Here is a 26,036-nt window from a genome sequence, read left to right on the forward strand (position 1 = left end):
ATGGAATACTATGCAGCCATACAAAAGGATGAGTTCATGGCCTTTGCAAGGGGCACGGATGAAGCTGGAAACCATCATTCTTAGCAAACTAACACAGGAACAGAAAACCAAACACTGCATGTTCTCACTCATAAGTGGGAGTTGAACAATGAGAACACATGGACACAGGGAGGGGAACATCACATACCAGGACCTGTCAGGGGACTGGGGGCTAGGGGAGGGATAGCATTAGGAGAAATACCTAATGTAGATGACGGGTTGATGGATGCAGTAAACCACCATACACATATATACCTACGTAACAAACCTACACATTCTGCACCTATATCCCAGAACCCAAAGTATAATAATAATAATTTTTTTTTTTTTTTTGAGACGGAGTTTCGCTCTTGTTACCCAGGCTGGAGTGCAATGGCGCGATCTCGGCCCACCGCAACCTCCTCCTCCTGGGTTCAGGCAATTCTCCTGCCTCAGCCTCCTGAGTAGCTGGGATTACAGGCACGCGCCACCATGCCCAGCTAATTTTTTGTATTTTTAGTAAAGACGGAGTTTCACCATGTTGACCAGGATGGTCTCGATCTCTTGACCTTGTGATCCACCCGCCTCGGCCTCCCAAAGTGCTGGGATTACAGGCTTGAACCACCGCGCCCGGCCCCAATAATAATTTTTTAAAAATAATGCTAACTTTGGTGGAAGTGCCCCAGATATGTCTTTTTTATAGGCAGAGCAAGGACCCTCCTGGACAAATAACAGGTAGCTTTCCTTCCTTCCCATCTGGTGCTTAAGGGTGCTAGAACAGGGAGCGAACACAACCACTAACAGCAAAAAGATTTATGTTTAGACAAGGCGAGGAACAAGATGTCTAAGCTGTCTGCCCTGCTGAGCAGAGACAGGAGTCCCCTGCTCCCCTCTCTTAAGGCCATCGCCCTGGGCTGCCTCTTGAGAAATAAGTACTGATCAAAAAGCGTACCATCTACTAAAGAGAAGATATTCATCCTCATTTGTCAGCAGGGAAATGAGGATTAAAATGATAATGAGCCGGGTGTGGTGGCTCACGCCTCTAATCCCCGCACTCTGGGAGGCTGAGGTAGGAGGATCACTTAAGGTCAAACTCAAGAGTTCAAGACCAGCCTTGGAAGGTGAAACCTTGCCTCTACTAAAAATACAAAAATTAGCAGGGTGTGGTGGTGTGCAACTGTAGTCCCAGCTACTCTGGAGGCTGAGGCAGGAGAATTGCTTGAACCTGGGAGGTAGATAACAGAGAGCTGAGATTGTGCCACTACACTCCTGCCTGGGCAACAGAGCAAGACTGTCTCAAAAAATAAAAAATAAATAAAATAAAATGATAGTGTGATATACTACGCCAAAACGGTTAGGAAGACAATACCATGGTTGGGGAAGATGTGGAACAAGAGAACTCTAAGACACTGCTTAAGAAAACGTAAACTACTCCTGTTTTGGAAAACTGGTACTAGCTCTACATACCTATAACCCAGCAATACCACTCATAGGTATAAACCCAACAGAATTTCCCACATTTACCAAAGGGCATGTGTGAGAAAGTTCCCAGCAGCACTAATAGTGATAGCCAAAACTGGAAGCAAGTTGAAGGTCCATCAACAGAATATTTTTTCTTTTTTCTTTTTTTTGAGACAGAGTCTTACTCTGTCTCCCAGGCTGGAGTGCAGTGGTGCAATCTAGGCTCAGTGCAACCTCAGCCTCCTGGATTCAAGCAATTCTTGTGCCTCAGCCTTTCCAGTAGCTGGGATTCCAGGTGCCTGCCACCACACCCGGCTAATTTTTGTACTTTTAGTAGAGACAGGGTTTCACCATGTTGACCAGGCTTGTCTCAAACTCCTAACCTCAAGCAGTCTGCTTGCCTTGGCCTCCCAAAGTGCTGAGATTATGGGCGTGAACCACCATGCCAGCCAGAATAAATTATTGGCATATGATGAAATACCGTACAGGAAGAAAATGAACAAACCACTGCTACAAGCAACAATATGGGTGAGCTATTAACATAATGATCAGCAAAAGAAGCTAGACCTAAGAGGGTACTAAATGGTAGGATTCCATGGATGATGTTGAACATGGACAGTAATAACTGATAGTGATAGACTGTCAAGGCATAAGTTATGTTTGTCCCAGGATGAGGAGAGTGACCTGGGAGTGTGAGGAGTATTGTGGTATCTTAGTAATGTTCTCTTTATTTGGGTAGTGGTGACAAATATGTGTTCACACTTAGCTATACATGTCCATGCACTTTTCTATAGGAACGTTGTATTACTTAGATGGTTTCTTACAAGTATGCCAAAACAGGGAAATCAAGAAAGAAAAGCACACATTCTGTCTTCAGGAAACCAAGGGACATCTGTAATTTCAATAACTATGAAAAAGGACAGCTGGCCGGATGCCGTGGCTCACGCCTGTAATCCTAGCATTTTGGGAAGCTGAGGTGATCGGGTCACAAGGTCAGGATATTGAGACCATTCTGGCCCACATGGTGAAACCCCATCTCTACTAAAAATACAAAAATTAGCTGGGCAGGGTGGCACATGCCCGTAATCCCAGCTACTTGGGAGGCTGAGGCAGGAAAATTGCTTGAACCGGGGAGTTGGAAGTTGCAGCAAGCCAAGATTGTGCCACTGCACTCCAGCCTGGTGACAGACCAAGACTTTGTCAAAAAAAAGAAAAAGGACAGCTGATGGAAGAATAATAAATAGCCAGAGCATATCATCATAGGGAGCAAGATTATCTGCACTGTCTTTAAATTAAAAAAAAAAATGAAATGGAGAAGAATTGGAGGCCTCACGTGCCAGGGAAAAACAGGGATTGGAAGTTCATGTAAAAAGCAGTTAGAATTAACAAGACAGAAGTTATGTATTTCTGGAGAAGCAACCTCAGAAACTCACAACTCCAGCCCCCTGGCACTTGGAGAGGGGATGACCAGATAAAACATGGGAGCAAAATAAAATCTGTCTATTGAACATCCCAACCCCTTTCCCAGTGCCACTCCAGGTTTAGACTGTAGATCATAAGACCTCTCTCTGAACTAACTCAGAGAAAAGACCTACAGAAATTGACATCTAGGGATCGCCAGTGAAAATGCCACCTGATTGACTGCCCTACAGTGAAAGCCAGCAATTGAGGAGAGTTGCTCTTAGTGCCCTACTCTTACATACATAGCCAGCCAAGAAGTATCAGAAGGAAAAGTCTACAACATAAAATACTGAAGTGAAAATAACTCCTAGGAAATGGACAACACAAAGCATAGAAGATACAAAAACACAATTATGCTGCAAAAGTACAAGAAAAAGTATCCATTAAAAATGGGGGGTAAAAAAAGACTGAGAGGATAAAAGAAGTTTTGAAAATTACTACCAGAGGCCAAGCATAGTGGCTAACACCTGTAATCCCAGCACTTTGGGAGGCTGAGGTGGGTGGATCACCTGAGGTCAGGTGTTCGAGCCAGCCTGGCCAACATGGTGAAATCCTATCTCTACTAAAAATACAAAAATTAGCCAGACATGGTGGCAGGTGCCTGTAATCCCAGCTAATTGGGAGGCTGAGGTGGGAGAACTGCTTGAATCTGGGAGGCAGAGATTACAGTGAGCTGAGATCATGCTACTGCACTCCAGCCTGGGCAAATAAGCAAGACTGTCTCAGAAAAAAAAAAAAAAAAAAAAAGAAAGAAAGAAAATTTATTATCAGAAATAAGCTTAATATAAGGATGAAAGGATAAAGCTGAGGAAATCTCCCATGAAGTAAAAAAGACAAAGAGAAAAATGATCAGCCTAAGAGGGCCACCATCCAACCATAATTGGAAATCTGCAAAGAAGAGAATAAACAGCAAAGAAATTGCCAACATAGTAACAGGAGAAAATTCTGAAAAACATAAAGAAGACGTAAGTTCCCAGAATGAAAGTGCTAAGTGTCACTCTGAATGGAAAAATAATCCACACCAACATACAATATGGAGAAATTTCAAAATACTAGGGATAGATGAGATTCTAAAAAGCTTCAAGGGACACCAATTATATGCCAAGTCAGAAAGAATGGCATTCATTGGACTATAAAAACTAGAAAGTACAAGTGAGGCTTTCAGGAGACTTCTAATTTTAGCTAAGATAGATTAGCAGAAATCAGACAGCTCTTCCTTAAAAGAGAATACCAAACAAAAAGTGTGAAACAGGCCAGGTGCAGTAACTCACGCAAGTAATCCCAGCACTTTGGGAAGCCAAAGTAGGAGGATCACTTGAGGTCACAAGTTTGAGACCAGCCTGACCAACATTATGAAACCGTCTCCAGTAAAATACAAAAACTAGCCCACTGTGGTGGTATGCACCTGTAATCCCAGCTACTCAGGAGACTGAGACAGGAGAATCGCTTGAACCCGAGGTGGAGGTCGCAGTGAGCTGAGGTCACACCACTGTACTCCAGCCTGGGCGACAGAGTGAGACTCTGTCTCAAAAAAAAGTGTGAAACCAACCAACCCACTGCTATTTCACTCAATGTCTAACCCAGGCGTCCCCAAACTTTTTACACAGGGGGCCAGTTCACTGTCCCTCAGACCACTGGAGGGCCGCCACATACTGTGCTCCTCTCACTGACCACCAATGAAAGAGGTGCCCCTTCCTGAAGTGCAGCGGGGGGGCCGGATAAATGGCCTCAGGGGGCCGCATGCAGCCAGCGGGCCATAGTTTGGGGACGCCTGGTCTAATCCAACCAAAGGCAGGTGGGGAGAGTTTTACTTTCTGGCAGGTCTATCCCCACACCCCAAAAGACAGTTAAGGGCAACATGACTGTTGGCCTAGCTAGGAAGAGGACTTAGTGCTGTCCTGGGTCCTTCATCCCAACTGTTTGAAGTCCCAGAGGGATTTCAATGACACCAGAAACCATGCAAGTCTAAGCGCATCCAGTTTCTTTCACCTGACACATGAAAGTCTAGCTAATGTGATTTTGTTTTACTGAGGTGTAACTGACATACACTAAAAGATCTAACCCTACTGTGTATCGTGTGTGTGGGGGGCGGGATGGTGCATGCATACATGCAGTTTTCTCTCAGGACAATTCTTTTCAGAGTCCTGCCTCTGCAAAGAACTGGCCGCATGGTTCCTGTCTCTAGTGTTCCATCTATGAAGTGCAGCAGTTCTTCCCACCTTTCCCTCCCTAACAGGTTGCTGGAAGAACTACAAAGGAGCTCAAAATGACCTACAGTGCTCCGTGGTCTTATGCAGACTGAGACGCTGAGGGGTAACAGCTAATCCTGCTAGGGCTCAACTCTTCTCAGGATGGAGGCTTTTAAAGAAGAATCTGCTTTTCTCTATTCAGAGGCACCCACTCTAGCCCCCAGTCATCACTGGAGCTGCAGCAAGCCTGTCAGTTTCCTCAGAAGTCCAATTTAAAACACTACACCTTTAATGCCTATGTACTCCAAGAAGGGGCTCACGGTGGAGCTGCGAGGGTTACTAGAGTCTCGGAGAAAGCCCAGCCCTGCTCACCTGCCTCAACCCCAGAGCTGACTCCGGCCCACCCTGGCCTCCTTGCAGTCCCCTGGCCTCCCTGCAGTCTCTAAAGCATACAGGAGAACAAGACTGAGCTCAACTCCAAATACAAACTTTATTTCTATTACAAGGAAGTTAATAATAATTATTATAATAGTAAAATAAAAACAAGGGGAAGGGGCTCTGACACTTGGTTTTCAGAGCAAGCATGGGGCTGCGGCAGAGCCCAGCATAGCCCCTGTGGGGACAGGGAGCCCTCAGACCTCCCCATTAGAGAACAGTGAGGACAAAAGATCCATGCCCCCCGCCCACCCCAGGAACAGAAGGCAGTGTTGCCAAATGCCAAGGAAGCAGCTTAAAACACAGCCCCCAGTCCACTCACCTCCAGCTCAATCCATCTTCAAAAGCCTCGTTACTGACAGACATTGCAAGTGACCTGAGCACCTTACCAGAGCGCCTCACACACTTGGGGCCCATTCGAGTGTAGACAGGGGCAGTACAGGGAGAGGTTGCCCAAAAGCCCCTAAATTTAGGCCCCAACAGGGCAGATAATCTAACTTCACTGGTGAATACCAGGTTTCCAAAATCTTCCCCTCCTTCCACCGGGACCACACAGCACCAAGGGGCAGTGGCAACAGTAAGTCAAAAGGGAGCCCTGGCAGCCAAGAGGCTGCAGTTTGTATTTCACTACTGCCGAAAGGTGGCAGCTAAGGCTGAAGTGTTCCTCAACCGCCACCCTGCTCCCTTCCCTCAAACCCATACTCCCACAGCACAACCTCAAAAGACACAAAATGGCCATAAACTAGAAAAAACTAAAATCTGGAAAATCTCTCCCACCCAAACAGCCAGAGAGGTGGGTCTGCATGGCGGCAAGTGCTGCTATGCACAGAAGACAGGAACCGATGTAAGGTCTCTGGAGACACCATTACTCCTCTTCTTCCTCCTCCGCATCCCCAGCTCCCTGTTGCTTGGAGGGCTTTGCCTGGTGAACAACACAACACAAAGCATTACGTAAAAAGTAAAAGAACAAGCTGGGCATGGTGGCTCATGCCTATAATCTTAGCACTTTTGGGAGGCTGAGGCAGGTGGATCACCTAAGGTCAGGAGTTCAAGACCATCCTGGCAAACATGGTGAAACACTGTCTCGTAATTACCAATACCAAAAAAAAAAAAAAATAGCTGGCACACACTTGTTATCCCAGGCTGAGGCAGAAGAATCACTTGAACCTGGGAGGTGGAGGATGCAGTGAGCCAAGATTGTGCCACTGTACTCCAGCCTGGAGGACAAGAGCAAAACTCCATCTCAAAAAAAAAAAAATTGAAAAGAGCAGTACTCCTCCTCCCCTGGATCCCTGAAAATGTCCCGCTTCCTTAGAAACCTTCTCAAATGCCAAAGGAACAGTCCTTCAGCCACAACCAACCTGGTCCCCGCAACTTCTACAACTTCAGGAGCCACACCAGCCCCACCATATCTGAGTACCCGCTGAGCATCATGGGCCGGAGCCCATGTTACCTTTGTAGTTCTGCTGCGGTAGTTGGCAGCTACAGGGGTGACCCGGGAATTCCTGCCACCTTCACTCCTACCACTGAAAGAAAACAATTGAAAACTAGCTTCTGAGGTGCCACTGAGCAAAGGTCAGAAAATTCAGAAGTAACAGGAAGCAGCCCTATGCTAGCAGACAAAACAAATCCCCAAGACCCCATGGACCACAAAATTAATTTTGGAGTCAGGTGACAACACAGAAAAAAACCACATTCCTCCCCTTACCATGCAATGACCTCAGTCTTACCCCAGGCCCAGCCAGGGTAACCAGACCTTTGCCCATATTCACTTCAGCTACTCCCTAGCCCCATTCCTGGGCTACTGATTCTTACCTAGCTCCGCATCTTCCTGCAGGCGCACAAGGGAAAGAGGGAACGTTTTCTGGGTAGAGATTTTGAGGAGGGCGAATCACTGAAACGTGCCCAGGGGCTATGGCCCCATTCTGGCTGTTTCTATTCCGTCCCCGGATGTCCTGGCTGTCTGAGTTGTTGAGCTTCAGCACTTGAGGAGGGCTGGGCTGGCACCCAAGTCTGGGGCCTGATGTTGATCTTGACAGCCGGTTATAGGTAGCTGTCATATTGTTAATGGGTCGGCTGGGAGGCAGACAAGAGGTGGGCCCATTAGCTGTTTCCTGCTTAATATCATCCAGGTAACCAGAAGACAGGTCTCCTGAGAAGAGAAAATGGCAACAGCTTTAGGGAAAAGCCTGCTCTGGCTATAGTGCCAGGTTTAGGGCAGAAACAAAAAGATTCTGGATAGAAGACTGCACAGCTGGGCGTGCTGGCTCATACCTGGAATCCCAGCACTTTGGAAGGCCAAGGCACGTGGATCACCTGAGGTCAGGAGTTTGAGACCAGCCTGGCCAACATGGTGAAACCCCGTCTCTATTATTAAAAAAAATACAAAATTAGCCAGGTGTGGTGGCACATACCTGTAGTCTCAGGTAATCAAGAGGCTGAGACCCGGAGAATCATTTAAACTGGGGAGGCAAAGGCTGCAGTGAGCCAAGATCATGCCACTGCACTCCAGCCTGGGCAAGACCGAAAAAAAAAGAAGGCAACTGCTCACCCAAAAGGCTACCAGAACCCACATCTTAACCAGGGCAGAGTTGGGGATATTTTATCTACTCTGCACATATTACCTGAGTCCTCAAAGACAGCCTCCTAACTATTCAAAAACAGCGTACAAGCAAACCTTGAAAAATCTTTTTTTTTTTTTTTTTTTTTTTGAGACGGAGTCTTGCTCTGTTGCCCAGGCTGGAGTGCAATGTCACAATCTCAGCTCACTGCAGCCTCTGCCTCACGGATTCAAGCGATTCTCCTGCCTCAGCCTCCCAAGTAGCTGGGACTACAGGTACCCGCCACCATGGATGGCTAATTTTTGTATTTTTAGTAGAGACAGGGTTTCATTATGTTGGCCAGGCTGGTCTTGAACTCCTGACCTTGTAATCTGCCCACCTTAGCCTCCCAAAGTGCTGGGATCACAGGCATGAGCCACCACATCCAGCTGAAAAAAAATTTTTTTTTTTTTTTTTTTTTTTTTTTTGAGACATAGTCTCGCTCTGTAGCCCAGGTTGTAGTGCAGTGGCGCACTCTTGGTTCACTGCAACCTCCGCCTCCTGGGTTCCAGAAGTTCTCCTGCCTTAGCCTCCCAAGTAGCTGGGACTACAGGCTCGAGCCACCACATCCAGCTAGTGTTTTTAGTAGAGACAGGGTTTCACTGTGTTAGCCAGGATGGTCTCAATCTCCTGACCTCGAGATCCACTTGCTTCAGCACTCCCAAAGTGCTGGGATTACAGGTGTGAGCCACCGCGCCAGGCCAAATTTCTAATTGGCTTTGTAGTGGTGAGGTTGCAAAAACAATTTACTTGCCTAGACTTGAGGCTCTTAAGTAGTAAGTTTGAGGCTGGGTATGATGGCTCATACCTGTAATTCCAACGCTTTGGGAGGCTGAACTGGGAGGAACACTTGAGCCCAGGAGTTCAAGATCAGGCTGGGCAATGCAGCAAAACCCTACAAAAAATGTTTAAGGCCGGGCACAGTGACTCACACTGTAATCCCTGCACTTTGGGAGGCCGAGGCGGGCAGATCACTTGAGGTCAGGAGTTTGAGATCAGCCTGGCCAACATGGTGAAACCCTGTCTCTACTAAATATACAAAACATTAGCTGGGCATGGTGGTGGGCACCTGTGGTCCCAGCTACTCGCGAGGCTAAGGCAGAAGAATCACTTGAACCCAAGAGGCGGAGGCTGCGGTCAACTGAGGTCATGCCATTGCACTCTAGCCTGGGCAACAGAGCGAGACTCCGTCTCAAAAAAAAATGTTTTTTACGGGCCGGGCGCGGTGGCTCAAGCCTGTAATCCCAGCACTTTGGGAGGCCGAGGCGGGTGGATCACGAGGTCGAGAGATCGAGACCATCCTGGTCAACATGGTGAAACCCCGCCTCTACTAAAAAATACAAAAGATTAGCTGGGCATGGTGGCGCTTGCCTGTAATCCCAGCTACTCAGGAAGCTGAGGCAGGAGAATTGCTTGAACCCAGGAGGCGGAGGTTGCGGTGAGCCGAGATCGTGCCATTGCACTCCAGCCTGGGTAACAAGAGCGAAACTCAGTCTCAAAAAAAAAAAAAAAAAAAAAATGTTTTTTAAATAAAAATGAGCTGGGTGGGGTGGTGGGCCCCCAGCCTACAGTCCCAGCTATCCAGGAAGCTAAGAGGGGGAGAATCACTTGAGCTCAGGAGGTTGAGACTATGGTGAGCTGTGATCACGCCACTGGACTCCAGCCTGGAAGACAAAGAGATCCTGTCTTAAAAAAAAAAAAGGCTGGGCACGGTGGCTCATGCCTGTAATCCCATAACTTTGGGAGGCCGAGGCGGGTGGATCTCGAGGTCAAGAGATCGAGACCATCCTGGTCAACATGGTGAAACCCCGCCTCTACTAAAAATACAAAAAATTAGCTGGACATGGTGGCACGTGCCTGTAATCCCAGCTACTCAGGAGGCTGAGGCAGGAGAATTGCCTGAACCCAGGAGGCAGAGGTTGAGGTGAGCCGAGATCGTGCCATTGCACTCCAGCCTGGGTAACAAGAGCGAAACTCCGTCTCAAAAAAAAAAAAAAAAGAAAAGAAAATGAAATAAGTTTGAGGCCGGTCATAATGGCCCACACCTGTAACCCAATGCTTTGAGAGTCCAAGGCAGGAGAACTGCTTGAGGCTGAGTTCGGAATCACCCTGGGCAATATAGCAAGACCCTATCTCTACAAAAACAAAAAAATTAGCCAGTGTAGTAGAGTGTGCCTGTAGTTCCAGCTACTTGGGAGGCTGAAGCGGGAGGATCACTTGAACTCAGAAGTATGAGGCTGCAGTAAGCTATGATTATGCCACTGCACTCTAGCCTGGGTGAAAGAGCAACACTCTATCTCTAAAAAAATTAAAAATAAATAATAATAGGTTTGAGTACCCTAAGTGTATTTCAACTTGAAATAGGAACCCAGGGTAGCTACCATAAGGTCTACAAATCATCTACAAATAATCCACTAAGTACACAGACAGGAAACCAGAAGCTTATTGCAAGCATGAACTACTACGTGTATCTCATGGATGTCCACAAAGCCATTACCCTAAAAACCACACACTTGAGAGAGCTCAGTCTAATGTGGGACCACAACTACCTGCAGAGGAGTCCCCCATGAGACCCTAGTGTGTCTGGAAACTCAAGATGCAGTAATCCCCACGTTAGAGCAGCGGGTGAGAAGTGGTAAGCGGGCCAGAGCCAGCAGTGGACCTGCGACCTTGCCTCAGTCCTGGCTAATAAATACCCTGGTGTCTGACACGCCTCCTGGGCAGCTCTGGTGAAGTCTCTTGAGGCTGGGAATCCAGTATAGGAATCCCCTCTGTCACGTGGTTGGTTGCTGTGGTCGGGCGCTGGTCACACTGGTCCTAAACAAGAAAACCCAGAATTAGTACCTCTGAATAGAGTCATTCCCAGAAAAGAGAGCACAGGGTGTTCCTCATCTGAAGGGGGAATTTGACAACCTCTAAAAGTTCTGGGAACTTTCAGAAAGCACACATCTGGAATGAAGCATTCAATCCCGTCAGCACCTGAGGCACTGACAGAAGCCCTTTCTCATTTATGCAGCAATGCAGGAAGGGCTGGTCTTGGAGCCCAGAAAAACATTTCTTTCTTTTTTTCTGTTTTTTTTTTTTGTTTTTTTGTTTTTTTGTTTTTTTAAGACTAGTTAAGTTCAATAGTGAGAAGGTGGGAAAGAGAACAAGGAGTTCGTTCAATCTATAACTGTGAACAATCGAGATAACTCACTATATTCAGGGCAGCCAAAAAGCAAGCATTTCTATACTCTGATCAGAGTATTTATTTGTGTGGCTGCTTATTTCAGTCTGCCCTAGAGGGTAAACAGTCACTTATTACTGTCTGATCCCAAAACCGGAGTCTTTTTTTTTTTTTGGTTGGGGGAGATGGAATCTTGCCCTGTTGCCCAGGCTGGAGTAAAGTGGCATGATCTGGGCTCACTGCAACCTCTGCCTCCCTGGTTAAAGTCATTCTCATGCCTCAGCCTCCTGAGTAGCTGGGATTACAGGCACGTGCCACCACATCTGGCTATTTTTTGTATTTTTAGTAGAGATGGGGTTTCACCATGTTGGCCAGGCTGGTCTCAAACTTTTTGTTTTTTTTTTATTAAGACAGAGTCTGGCTCTGTCGTCCAGGCTAGAATGCAGTGGCATGATCTCGGATAACTGCAACCTCCACCTCCCAGGTTCAAGTGCGCCACCACACCTGGTTAATTTGTGTATTTTTAGTGGAGATGGGGTTTCACCATGTTGGTCAGGTTGGTATTGAACTCCTAACCTCGTGTTAGGTGTGATCCACCCACCTCAGCCTCCCAAAGTGTTGGGATAACAGGCATGAGCCACCACGCCTGGTTGGTTGTTTTTTTTCAAGACAGAGTTTCCCTCTTGTTGCCCAAGTCGGGAGTGCAGTGGCATGATCTCGGCTCACTGCAACCTCCACCTCCCGGGTTCAAGCAATTCTCCTGCCTCAGTGTCCTGAATAGCTTGGATTACAGGTATGCACCACCATGCCCAGCTAATTTTTTGTACTTTTAATAGAGATGGAGTTTCTCCACATTGATCAGTCTGGTCTCGAACTCCTGACCTCAGGAGATCTGCCCACCTCGGCCCCCCAAAGGGCTGGGATTATAGGCGTGAGCCACCGCGCCTGGCCTCAAACTTTTGACCCCAAGTGATCTGCCCACTTCAGCCTCCCAAAGTGCTGGGATTGCAGGTGTAAGCCACAGCACCCGGCCTCTGAAAAGCAGGAGTCTTTATTACAGAAATGAAATGTACAGTGTTCTAGTAATAGCTGTATGGCATCACCTACAGAAACGGTACCTGCAGTGTTGACTGCCACTCCCCTTAAGATTGGGCAGAAAACATATTTTCCACTAACAGATTGGAATCCTATACTGTATGCTGAAAAATGACTTCAGATTGTCTAGTCCAACTCCCTCACTTACAGATGGCCCCAGTGTGAGTCATCCACAGGACAAAACCAGAAGTAGACGCTCAGGTCTCTTAGAACACAAGTCTCAAATGCCACCACAATGGGAAAAACCCACCTAGTGAAAAGCAGGGAGACTCTCATCTAAACCCTCTGATGAGGCTTCTTCCTTCCACAACTGCTCAAATAGAGTCCTGGCTCTTTGGTCCTCAACTAGTAACAAGATGGCTTCAGTGGCCCAAAGGGAGGGTAAGTTGGAAAGCCTCTAGTATTGATTACTACAGACAGCTCACAAAGACTGCATGGCCAGAAGCCAAGTGTGCGCATTACTTATCAGGATGGAATGCAACTTAAGGGCTAAGGAAGTGTTCTGGGCTCTGGAAGCCTCAGGTTCACACACAGAGCCACATGAACAGGGACTCCAGAGACCCTTACCTGGTGATGAAAGAGCACCTCCTCTTCCAGCTGTACTCCACAAAATTCACATGGGATGATGATGCTCTCCTCCACAGGGCGTGAATTGCTCAGGCCCATCAAAGAGTCTAACTGGTTACTTGCAGCCTGTTGCAAGAAGTTCTGGAAAATGACATCAGGTTCCTCCACCCCTCTGGGGGAAGAGCTGCCAGTGGTGAATGAGGGTAAGGCACGTGAAGGGTTACAGCTTGTCTGTCATTCAAAAAACACAGGTTAAAAACAAACATCAGAGGCAAAGAAAAAAAAACTACATTCCCAAAATGTTTTCTGGAAAAAGTCATGAAAATTTAACAATGCTCAATACTGGGAAGAGGAACTAAAAAGGAGAATACACATAGAACTGTTGGCTTTATTTTTAAATATTTTGTGGTTTTTAGTGTGTTCATGTGATCATTTTTAAAATTAATTTGAAAAGATTCAAGGTTCTTCCTACCACATCCATACAGTAAAAGAGAGGCACAAATATTCTTTATTCTCTTTGTTGATGGATTTTCTATGGTACTCATAAAACAGAAACTCCATGTATTCAAATAGTATATTATTCCATTTATGGGGGAAAGTATGTTGCACCATCCAGAGCACAGGAACTACTTAGTAGTTGTGGAAATGCCAGATATAATACAAAAAATTAGCCGATTGTAGTAGCAGGCACCTGTCCCCAGCTACTCAGGAAGCTGAGACAGGAGAATCGCTTGAACATGAGAGGTGGTGGCAGCAGTAAGATGGAGTCTCACTCTGTCACCCAGGCTGAAGTGCAGTGGTGCAATCTTGGCTCACTGCAACCTCTGCCTCCTGGGTTCAAGTGATTCTCCTGCCTGAGCCTCACGAGTAGCTGGGATTACAGTAGCTGGAATTACTGGCACCTGGCTAATTTTTACATTTTTAGTAGAGATGGGGTTTCACCATCTTGGCCAGGCTGGTCTCGAACTTCTGACCTCGTGATCCACCCGCCTTGGCCTCCCAAAGTGCTGGGATTACAGGCGTAAGCCACCGCGCCCGGCCAGTTTTGTTTTCTTTTTTTTTTTTTTTTTTTTTTTTGAGACGGAGTTTCGCTCTTGTTGCCCAGGCTGGAGTGCAATGGCGCGATCTCGGCTCACCGCAACCTCCGCCTCCTGGGTTCAGGCAATTCTCCTGCCTCAGCCTCCTGAGTAGCTGGGATTACAGGCACACGCCACCATGCCCAGCTAATTTTTTAGTATTTTTAGTAGAGACGGGGTTTCACCATGTTGACCAGGATGGTCTCGATCTCTTGACCTCGTGATCCACCCGCCTTGGCCTCCCAAAGTGCTGGGATTACAGGCTTGAGCCACCGCGCCCGGCCTCTTTTTTTTTTTTTTAAGAGAGAGTCTTGCTCTGTCGCCAGGCTGGAGTGCAGTGGCACAATCTCGGCTCACTGCAATGTCCACATCCCGCGTTTGAGCAATTTTCTGCCTCAGCCTCCCGAGTAGCTTAGACTACAGGTGAGTGCCACCATGCCCAGCTAATTTTCGTATTTTTAGTAGAGATGGGGTTTCACCATGTTGGCCAAAATGGTCTCCATCTCTTGACCATGTTATCCACCCACCTCAACCTCCCAAAGTGCTCAGGTGTGAGCCACCGTGCCTGGCCAAGGCCAAGTTTTCATACCTGTATGCCAGTCACCACATAGTAAAGAACATTTGCTATTCCTACCACAGGCACTATATTAAAATGATTTGTTCAAGGCCTCACGTGGCCTGTAACACCAATTATGGTCTGTACACATTCCTACTAAAAGTCCTCAAGTAATCCATGACAGACCTGATGGTCAATCAGCAGTTCCTCTGGGTAGAGCTCCTCACAAAATTCACAAGGCAACATGGTCTCGTCAGCTGCACCTAGGTATTAGGCCACACAATGAGACTCAAGATGAACAAAAACAAAACTTGAATTCAACCTTTTATCCCCTTTATGGGGTCTTATATAGATAGAAGTCTGGCTTTCTTTAATGTTTCTTTTTTTTTTTTTTTTTTTGAGACGGAGTTTCGCTCTTGTTACCCAGGCTGGAGTGCAATGGCGCGATCTCGGCTCACCGCAACCTCCGCCTCCTGGGTTCAGGCAATTCTCCTCTTGATCTCTCAACCTCGTGATCCACCCGCCTCGGCCTCCCAAAGTGCTGGGATTACAGGCTTGAGCCACCGCGCCCGGCCTTAATGTTTCTTATAGATAGCAATTTGTGGGGCTGTATATTCTTAGAGGGAACCCATCCAAGAGACAAACTCTAGGCAAAAACTTCCATTATGAAATAAGAAATGTACTTGACCCCAATTTCCTGAGTAGCAATAAAGTAACAGTTTACCTGCTACTCGATACTCTAATTAAGGAAGCTATTTAAGTGTGTAATAATAATCATAGACAATAATCTTAAGTGTTTTCCATGCATGATTTCAATCCTCAGAAAAAACTTATGAAGTAGATCCTGTAATATCCTCATTTTACAAATAAAGAAATTCAGCAAACTGGCAAACAATATCTTGAATTCTCCTCCCAGTACCAAAATACCCAAAAAATTCTGACTAAAAGTAACTGAAGTGAACAAACTGATACATTTTTAATCTGAGATTCCCAGATACAACATCCTCAGTAAGACTGCTAAACAAATGGGAGAGTGAACAATGGGGGGATATAGGAAAATTTACCCTTCTGCCCACTTAGATTTTAGTTCTGGGTAGAAGACAGAAAAGGCTCTACCAAGTAGAGTAAATAGAGCTTAGCCCTTACATAGTTTTGAGGTCACAATCCATGCTTACGTTTTTTATGTTTCTATTTTTACATAAATTCACATTTCTGATTTTTTTTTTTTTTTTACTGGAGTGCAGTGACATGACCTTGGCTCACTGCAGCCTCAATCTCCCATGCTCAAGAGATCTTCCCACCTGAGCCTCCCAAATAGCTGGGACTACAGGCGTGTGCCACCATGCCCAGCTAGTTTTCATTTATTTTGTGTACAGATGAAGTCTGAGTCTGTTGCCCAGGATGGTCTTGAACTTCTGGGCTCAAATGATCCTCCCACCTCAGCTTCCCAAAGCATTGGGATTACAGGCATGAGACACAATGCTCAGCTACATTTATGCTTTTTAAAAGTCCAAACCAGCCGGGCATGGTGGTCACACCTGTAATCCCAGCACTTTGGGAAGCCAAAGTGGGTAGATTACCTAAGGTCAAGAGTTCGAGACTAACCTAAGTGACATGGTGAAACCCCATCTCCACTAAAAACACAAAAATTAGCCAGGCGTGGGGGTGCATGCCTGTAGTCCCAGCTACTCTGGAGGCTGAGGCAGGAGAATCACTTGAATCCCAGAGGCAGAGAGGCTACAGTGAGCCAAGATCGCACCATTGCACTCCAGCCTGGGTGACAGAGTGAGACTCCGTTTCCAAAAAAAAAAAAAAAAAAAAAAAGTCCAAGCCAAAAGTTTGATTTAAAGTTACCCCTATCGTTAGTATCCCTATGTGCCTGCCAGAAGCATATATAAATTCTCTCAGAGGAACATGCCAGAAAACTTGGTGTACATACATACACACACTCACACACACACGCGCGCACGCGCGCACACACACACACACACACACACACACACAGAGCAAGCCTCCATGAATGGCAGAAGCAGAAACAACTTTTTTTTTTTTTTTTGAGACGGAGTTTCGCTCTTGTTACCCAGGCTGGAGTGCAATGGCGCGATCTCGGCTCACCGCAACCTCCGCCTCCTGGGTTCAAGCAATTCTCCTGCCTCAGCCTCCTAAGTAGCTGGGATTACAGGCACGCGCCACCACGCCCAGCTAGTTTTTTTGTATTTTTAGTAGAGACGGGGTTTCATCATGTTGACCAGGATGGTCTCGATCTCTTGACCTCGTGATCCACCCGCCTCGGCCTCCCAAAGTGCTGGGATTACAGGCTTGAGCCACCGCGCCCGGCCTTCTATTGTATATTAATTGTATAACCTAAAACTTACAAAAACTGTGGAGAAAGAAGCTAGCGCAGAAAAAGCAAGCCTACCCTTTATGTCACTCAGAGAACTGGGACCGCCATGAGACTGGTCTGCCTCACATATGGCCCTCCAGAAGTCCTGCTCTGCCACACTGGAGGCTTGGCCTTCATTTTGCAGACTTAGGGCCAACATGAAGTCCAAGTTTGCACTGTCTTCACCACCCTCTTTGGGGGGCTGTCGGCCTCTATTCCTTTCCTGCCTCTCTTGTTCTTCAACTGAAAAAAAAACAAAACAAAACAAACAAAAAAAAAAACCAGCATTCAAGATACATTAGAAATGTTACCACCCTCAAGTCAAGTCCATGCCTAGCAAATAGTCAAGGTTTACAAACATCTGGACAGAACAAAAACGACCAAGCTCAACTAGCTCTCTTCACTCTCTGGCTCTCCTAGCTCTGAAAATTAAAGTCTGCCATGTGAAAAGGCTTCATTATTATTCTAATTGTATTGTTATTTTGTTTTCTTTTTTTTTTCTATCTATGTGGGTTTTCTACTAGCGGCTAAGTTCTAACTTTTCTACTAGCGGCTAAGTTAAGCAGTATTACTGAGCCATAATTATGAGACAGGCACTGTGCTAAACATTTTATACTTATGTTCTGCATTATGGAATGGTTTAAAGCACGAGGTCAGATTACCTAAATTTAAAATAATTGTATTGTTATTTTGTTTTCCTTTTTTTTTTTTTCTATCTATGTGGGGTTTCTACTAGCTGCTAAGTTCTAATTGTATTGTTAAGCAATATTACTGAGCCATAATTATAAGACAGGCACTGTGCTAAACATTTTATACTTATTTTCGGCATTATGGAATGGTTTAAAGCACGAGGTCAGATTACCTGAATTTAAATCTCAGTTCTACCTTCAAATTTACCTACCTTCAAATAACGAGAGAAATTAGAGTTAATACATGTAAAGCACTTTGTAAATGCCTGAGGGAAATAAGATACAGGTTGAATATACCAATCCAAAAATCCAAAATTCAAAACTTTCTGGGCATCAATATGACTCTCAAAGAAAATGCTCAATGCGGAGGTTGCAGTGAGCCAAGATCACACCACTGCACTCTAGCCTGGGCAACAACAGTGAGACTCTGTCTCAAAACAACAACAACAACAACAACAACAACAACAACAACAACAAGAAAATGTTCACTGGAACATTTTGAATTTCAGATTCTCAGATCTGAGATGCTCAACCAGTATGTACAATGCAAATACTTCAAAAGCTAAAACACTCTCGCCCCAAGTATTCTGGATAAGGGATACTCAATCTGTATATGTGTTGGCTATTTACAACACTGTCATCATTCTCACCATTTTGAGCCCGAACTATAATCCAAGAGAGGTTACTTCCATTTTATAGTAAAGTTAGGTATTCTTCCAATGTTACCCAGCTATAGGCAGGTTTCTATAATCAAAACCTATCTGGCCCCAAAGCCCTGTTCCCATTTGCCCTGGGATCATTCCAGTTCCCTAATCCCAATCACAACTCACACAGATTATTCTGAATTGAAACCTGGGCTGTAATGTTCCTTTGGTTGGTAGTTCTGTTGTGGAAAACATCTGATTCAAAAGCTCTCAGGGGCCTTCCCGGCAGCCTCATGGGTGGGTCCAAAGCCTCAATTTGTCTGAGGAGTTGGGATGCAATCCAGATTCCATCCTGACCCCAAGATTCATCATACGCATTAGGAGGTATGGCAACCTCATTTCTCTTTTCCTCCCCATCTCTCCCACAAACTTCAGGGTGAGTCTTCAGATCTTTCACAAGGACATTGCGACCACAGTTGCCACATAGTTCTGTTCGGGCACCACAATAATCTTCATGTTCCTTCAGCTTGAGAATGGAAAGTTCTAAATCACAGTGCTGGCAGACAGCAAGCCGCAAAGGGCACTCAGTCTCCTACAAAAGAGAGGAATGAGGCAGTTAACATGTATATCTAGGAAGGGCATGTTTTAGTATAGGGTAGGAAAAGCAAAAAGTATCTACTTCAATCATCTCTTCCAACCCTAGATTCTCATGCCATGTTTTTTTTTTGTTTTTGAGACAGAGTTTGGTTCTGCTGCCAGGCCGGAGTGCAGTGGCATGATCTCAACTCAATGCAACCTCTGCCTCCCGGGTTCAAGGGATTCTCCTGCCTCAGCATCTCAAATAGCTGGGACTACAGGCGCACACCACCATACCCAGCTAATTTTTGTATTTTTAGCAGAGATGGGGTTTCAGCATGTTGGCCAGGATGGTCTCAATCTCCTGCCCTCATGATCTGCCCGCCTTGGCTTCCCAAAGTGCCATGTTTTTTAATGTATTTAATTTTTTTTTTTTTTTTTTTGAGACGGAGTTTCACTCTTATTACCCAGGCTGGAGTGCAATGGTGCAATCTCGGCTCACCGCAACTTCCGCCTCCCGGGTTCAGGCAATTCTCCTACCTCAGCCTCCTGAGTAGCTGGGATTACAGGCACATGCCACCATGCCCAGCTAATTTTTTTTTTGTATTTTTAGTAGAGACGGGGTTTCACCATGTTGACCAGGATGGTCTCGACCTGTTGACCTCGTGATCCACCGGCCTCGGCCTCCCAAAGTGCTGGGATTACAGGCTTGAGCCACCGCACCCGGCTAATGTATTTAATATTTAAGAGTCATAGCTTCTGCTTTTATTCTTGCCACAATGTTCTACAAAGGAAAATAAAATCTTAGAGGGAGCCTATTTAGCCATCCCAACTATCATATCGTTTTGTGCACCCATTACTAGTTATCTAAAACCAGCCAGAGAAGTCCAGAAGCAAATAAGAATCATAGCAATTCAGATGTTTGTCAAAGCTCCACCAATGTCCCCTAACTACTACTCCAATTCAGTCTTAAGTACCTAGCAATGAGGAAAAAAACCCCGCACTTTAGAAAGACACAGGTTTCTCTAACCTTCATATTTGTATTTAGCACAGGCTTTATTGTTATTATTATTTGACACAGAGTATTGCTCTGTCACCCAGCCTGGAATTATAATTATTATTTGACACAGAGTATTGTTCTGTTGCCCAGCCTGGAGTGCATGGTGCAATCTCGGCTCACTATAACCTCCACGTCCCAGGTTCAAGCAATTCTTGTGCCTCTTCTTCCTAAGTAGCTTGGGACCACAGGTGCATGCTACCACACCTGGCTAATTTTTTTTTTTTTTTAGCAGAGAAGAGGTTTCACCATGTTAGCCAGGTTGGTCTCAAACTCCCAGCCTCAAGTGATATACCCACCCCCACCTCGGTTTCTCAAAGAGCTGGGATTACAGGCATAAACTACCATGTCTGGCCATTAGCACAGGCTTTTTTTTTTTTGAGACGGAGTTTTGCTCTCGTTACCCAGGCTGGAGTGCAATGGCGCGATCTCGGCTCACCGCAACCTCCGCCTCCTGGGTTCAGGCAATTCTCCTGCCTCAGCCTCCTGAGTAGCTGGGATTATAGGCACACGCCACCATGCCCAGCTAATTTTTTGTATTTTTAGTAGAGACGGGGTTTCACCATGTTGACCAGGATGGTCTCGATCTCTTGACCTCGTGATCCACCCGCCTTGGCCTCGAAAAGTGCTGGGATTACAGGCTTGAGCCACTGCACCCAGCCCTAGCACAGGCTTTAAATGGACCAAATAAACCAAGAATCACCAGTGACAATGACCCAAAAGGTGTGAACAGATTCAGTAAATGAAGGACAAAACCTTTCTACTTAATTGGAAACTGTCACTAAAGCACTAAAAACATTAGAAAGATATAAAATATGTTACTATGACATGCTCATTCCAAAAAAAAGAAAGCTTAAACTTAGAACTTTAATGTAACATCATTTCAAAACTTTAGATACTTTGTAACCACTGTGCCAAAGAGCACAAACTTCTTTTCATACAAATTAAATTTGGGCCAGGCACAGTGGCTCATATCTATAATCCCAGCACTCTGGCAGGCTGAGGTAGGTAGATCACTTGAGGTGAGGAGTTCGAGACCAGCCTGGCCAACATAACAAAACCTGTCTCTACTTTAAAAAAAAAAAAAAAAAAAAAAAAAATTAGCTGGACGTGATGGTGCACACCTGTAATCCCTGCTACTCAAGAAGCTGAAGCGGGTTCACTTGAACCCAGAAGACAGAGGTTGCAGTGACCCGAGATCACTTCACTGCCCTCCAGCCTGGGTGAGAGTGAAACTGCATCTCAAAAAAAAAAAAAAAAAAAAAGGCCGGGCACGGTGGCTCAAGCCTGTAATCCCAGCACTTTGGGAGGCCGAGGTGGGTGGATCACGAGGTCGAGAGATCGAGACCATCCTGGTCAACATGGTGAAACCCCGTCTCTACTAAAGGTGCAAAAAATTAGCTGGGCATGGTGGCGTGTGCCTGTAATCCCAGCTACTTAGGAGGCTGAGGCAGGAGAATTGCCTGAGCCCAGGAGGCGGAGGTTGCGGTGAGCCGAGATCGCGCCATTGCACTCCAGCCTGGGTAACAAGAGCGAAACTCCGTCTCAAAAAAAAAAAAATTTAGCTGAGCATGGTGGCACACACCTGTAATCACAGCTACGCAGGAGGCTGAAGCACAAGAATCACTTGAGCCCAGGAGGTGGAGGCTGCAGTGAGCTGAGATCGTGCCACTGCACTCCAGCCTGGGCAACAGAGAGAAACTCAAAAAACAAATTAGCTCGGGTAAGGTGGTTCATGCCTGTAATTCCAATACTTTGCGAGGCCAAGGCAGGCAGATCACTTGAGATCAGGAGTTCAGGACCAGCCTGGTCAACATGGTGAAACCCCGACTCTACTAAAAATACAAAAATTAGCCAGGTGTGATGGCACATGCCTATAATTCCAGCTACTCGGGAGGCTGAGGCAGAAGGATTGCTTGAACCTGGGAGGCAGAGGTTGCAATTAGACAGTATCACTCCACTGCACTTCAGCCTGGACAACAGAGTAAAACTGTCTAATAAATAAATAAATAAATAAATTGCCAGGCATGGTGGCTCACGCCTGCATTCCCAGCACTTTGGGAGACCAAGGAGGGCAGATCACCTGAGGTCAGGAGTTCAAGACCAGCCTGGCCAACATGGTGAAACCCCATCTCTATTAAAAATAGAAAAATTAGCCAGACGTGGTGGCACATACCTGCAATCCAAGCTACTTGCGAGGCTGAGGCACAGGAATCACTTGAACCTGCGAGGCAGAGGTTGCAGTGAGCCAAAATTGCATCACTGCATTCTAGCCTGGGTGACAGAGCAAGACTCCAACTCGATTTAAAAAAAAAAAGAAAGAAAGAAAAAATTGGCCAGGCACAGTGGCTCACACCTGTAATCCCAACACTTTGGGAGGCAGAAGCAAGTGGATCACCTGAGGTCAGAAGTTCGAGATCAGCCTGGCCAACTTGGTGAAATCCCATCTCTACTAAAAATACAAAAATTAGGCTGGGCACAGTGGCTCACGCCTGTAATCCTAACACTTTAGGAGGCCAAGGTGGACAGATCACTTGAGATGGGGAGTTTGAGACCAGCCTGACCAATATGGAGAAACCCCAGCTCTACTAAAAATACAAAATTAGCTGGACATGGTGGTGTCTGCCTGTAATCCCAACTACTCAGGAGGCTGAGGCAGGAGAATTGCTTGAAGGTGGAGGTTGTGATAAGCCAAGATCGTACCACTGCACTCCAGCCCAGGCAACGAGAGTAAAACTCTGTCTCAGGCCGGGCGCGGCGGCTCAAGCCTGTAATCCCAGCACTTTGGGAGGCCGAGGCAGGTGGATCACGAGGTCGAGAGATCGAGACCATCCTGGTCAACATGGTGAAACCCCGTCTCTACTAAAAATACAAAAAACTAGCTGGGCGTGGTGGCGCGTACCTGTAATCCCAGCTACTCAGGAGGCTGAGGCGGGAGAATTGCCTGAACCCAGGAGGCGGAGGTTGCGGTGAGCCGAGATCGCACCATTGCACTCCAGCCTGGGAAACAAGAGCGAAACTCCGTCTCAAAAAAAAAAAAAAAAAAAAAAAAAAAAAAACTCTGTCTCAAAACAACAACGACAGCAACAAAAAACTAGCTGAATGTGGTGGCAGACACCTGTATTCCCAGCTATTTGGCAAGCTGAGGCAGGAGAATCACTTGAACCCAGGAGGCAGAGGTTGCAGTGAGCCAAGATCATGCCATTGTACTCCATCCTGGACAAAAGGAGTGAAACTCTGTGTCAAAAAAGAAAAAGAAAAAAAAAAAAAGCCGGGCGCGGTGGCTCAAACCTGTAATCCCAGCACTTTGGGAGGCCGAGGCGGGTGGATCACAAGGTCAAGAGATCGAGACCATCCTGGTCAACATGGTGAAACCCCGTCTCTACTAAAAATACAAAAAATTAGCTGGGCATGGTGGGGCATGCCTGTAATCCCAGCTACTCAGGAGGCTGAGGCAGGAGAATTGCCTGAACCCGGGAAGCGGAGGTTGCGGTGAGCCGAGACCGTGCCTTTGCACTCCAGCCTGGGTAACAAGAGTGAAACTCCATCTCAAAAAAAAAAAAAAAAAAAAAAAAAAAACCCTAAAGTTCTATTCTAAATGCTACTCCAACATTTTCAGCACTGTTTGTATACGCATGAACTACCTCTTACAGAAAACACAATAGGCCGGGCGCGGTGGCTCAAGCCTGTAATCCCAGCACTTTGGGAGGCCGAGGCGGGTGGATCACGAGGTCGAGAGATCGAGACCATCCTGGTCAATATGGTGAAACCCCGTCTCTACTAAAAATACAAAAAAGTAGCTGGGCATGGTGGCACGTGCCTGTAATCCCAGCTACTCAGGAGGCTGAGGCGGGAGAATTGCCTGAACCCAGGAGGCGGAGGTTGCGGTGAGCCAAGATCGCGCCATTGCACTCCAGCCTGGGTAACAAGAGCAAGCAAAACTCCATCTCAGAAAAAAAAAAAAAAAAAAAAGAAAACACAATAAATTGATCAAAAGGGCTTAGGTAGCCCAGGCACAGTGGCACACACCTGTAATCCCAGTACTTTGGGAGGCTGAGGCAGGCAGATCACAAGGTCAAGAGATCAAGACCATCCTAGCCAACATGGTGAAACCCCATTCTACGAAAAATACAAAAATTAGCAGGGCGTGGTGGCATTCACCTGTAGTCCCAGCTACTCAGGAGGCTGAGGCAGGAGAATCACTTGAACCCAGGAGGCAGAGATTACAGTGAGCTGAGATCGTGGCAGTGCACTCTTGCTCTGTCGAGATTGCGACAGAGCAAGACTCCGTCTCACAAAAGAAAAAAAAGAAAAGAAAAAGGGCTTAGGTAGCTGAGGAACAGGGGTAAAGAGACATGATTTTTACATATATCCTTTTTTGTCTTTAAAGTTGTGTATCAGCTGGGCACAGTGGCTCACACCTATAATCCTAGAACTTTGGAAGGCCAAGGAAGGAGGACTGCTTGGGCCTAGGAGTTCGAGATCAACCTGGGCAACATAAGGAGACCCTGTCTCTACAAAATAAAAAATAAAACAAAAAACCCAGCTTGGCGTGATGGCTCATGCCTGTGGTCCCAGATACCTGGGAAGCTGAGGTGGTAGGATCTCTACAGCCCAGGCTGTAGTGAACCATGATCACGCCACTGCACTCCAGCCTTGAGATCCTGTCTCAAAAAATAATAAAAGAAAAATTAAAATTAAAAAATAAAATTCTGTATCATGTAGATACAATGCCAATTGAGAAAGGTTTTTTTTCCAAAAGCTTCTTTTTTTACACTCTGTCACCCAGGCTGGAGTACAGCAGTGTGATCTCAGCTCAATGCAACCTCCACTTCCGAAGTTCAAGTGATTCTCCTGCCTCACCTTCCCGAGTAAGTGGGACAAGTGAATGCCACCACTCCCTGCTAATTTTTATGTTTTTGGTAGAGTGGGGTTTCACCATGTTGGCCAGGCTGGTCTTGAACTCCTGGCCTCAAGTGATCCACCTGCCTTGGCCTCCCAAAGTGCTGGGATTATGCTGTAAACCACTGCTCCTGGTAAATCAGTGATTTTTTTTAATAAAAGAGTTTTCAGGCTGGGCATGGTGGCTCACGCCTATAATCCCAGCACTTTGGGAGGCCAAGGCAGGCAGATCACTTGAGGTTAGCAGTTCCAAGACCAGCCTGGCCAACATGGTGAAACCCATGCCTACCAAAAATACAAAAATTAGCCAGGCGTGGTGGCAGGCACCTGTAATCCCAGCTACTCAAGAGGCTGAGATAGGAGAATCGCTTGAACTCTGGAAGCAGAGGCTGCAGTGAGTCGAGATTGCTCCAGCCTGGGCGACAAAAGTGAAACTCTATCTCAAAAAACAAAAAATTAATGCCGGGCGCGGTGGCTCAAGCCTGTAATCCCAGCACTTTGGGAGGCCGAGGCGGGTGGATCACAAGGTCAAGAGATCGAGACCATCCTGGTCAACATGGTGAAACCCCGTCTCTACTAAAAATACAAAAAATTGGCCGGGCGCGGTGGCTCAAGCCTGTAATCCCAGCACTTTGGGAGGCCGAGGCGGGTGGATCACGAGGTCGAGAGATCGAGACCATCCTGGTCAACATGGTGAAACCCCGTCTCTACTAAAAATACAAAAAACTAGCTGGGCGTGGTGGCGCGTGCCTGTAATCCCAGCTACTTAGGAAGCTGAGGCAGGAGAATTGCCTGAACCCAGGAGGCAGAGGTTGCGGTGAGCCGAGATCGCGCCATTGCACTCCAGCCTGGGTAACAAGAGCGAAACTCCGTCTCAAAAAAAAAAAAAAAAAAAAATTAGTTGGGCATGGTAGCACACGCCTATAATCCCAGCTACTCAAGAGGCTGAGGCAGGATAATCACTTGAACCTGGGATGCTGACGTTGCAGTGAGCACTCCAGCCTGGGTGACAGAGTGAGACTCAGTCTTTAAAAAAAAAAAAAAAAAAAATCCAACAAATTCTCAATAGGAAAAAAAAAAAATCACTGATTTAAATTACTCAATAGCAAAGAAACAAATAATTGCTCATTCATAATATGTAATACAGCACCTTCTCAACAA

At 46.2% G+C, this 26,036-nt stretch overlaps 1 protein-coding gene across 3 annotated transcripts in view; it reads right to left on the bottom strand.

Moving 5' to 3' along the window:
- Positions 1 to 5,595: 5,595 nt before the first annotated feature.
- Positions 5,596 to 26,036, bottom strand: part of TRAFD1 (TRAF-type zinc finger domain containing 1) — a 36,703-nt gene continuing 16,262 nt past the window's right edge. For 2 of the 3 annotated variants that reach the window (XM_074402212.1, XM_039472013.2), the window contains exons 5-11: positions 18,527 to 18,932; positions 17,044 to 17,250; positions 14,811 to 14,887; positions 12,993 to 13,223; positions 10,861 to 10,981; positions 7,380 to 7,716; positions 6,500 to 7,090 (exon numbers count right to left, since the gene is read on the bottom strand). In XM_074402212.1, coding sequence (XP_074258313.1) covers positions 6,808 to 7,090; positions 7,380 to 7,716; positions 10,861 to 10,981; positions 12,993 to 13,223; positions 14,811 to 14,887; positions 17,044 to 17,250; positions 18,527 to 18,932 — 1,662 coding nt within the window. In that variant the 3' untranslated portion in view covers positions 6,500 to 6,807. The other variant, XM_039472012.2, reaches the window with a different exon arrangement.

Source organism: Saimiri boliviensis, chromosome 7, assembly GCF_048565385.1.
Source record: "Saimiri boliviensis isolate mSaiBol1 chromosome 7, mSaiBol1.pri, whole genome shotgun sequence".
In the NCBI taxonomy this organism is placed as follows: Eukaryota; Metazoa; Chordata; class Mammalia; order Primates; family Cebidae; genus Saimiri; species Saimiri boliviensis.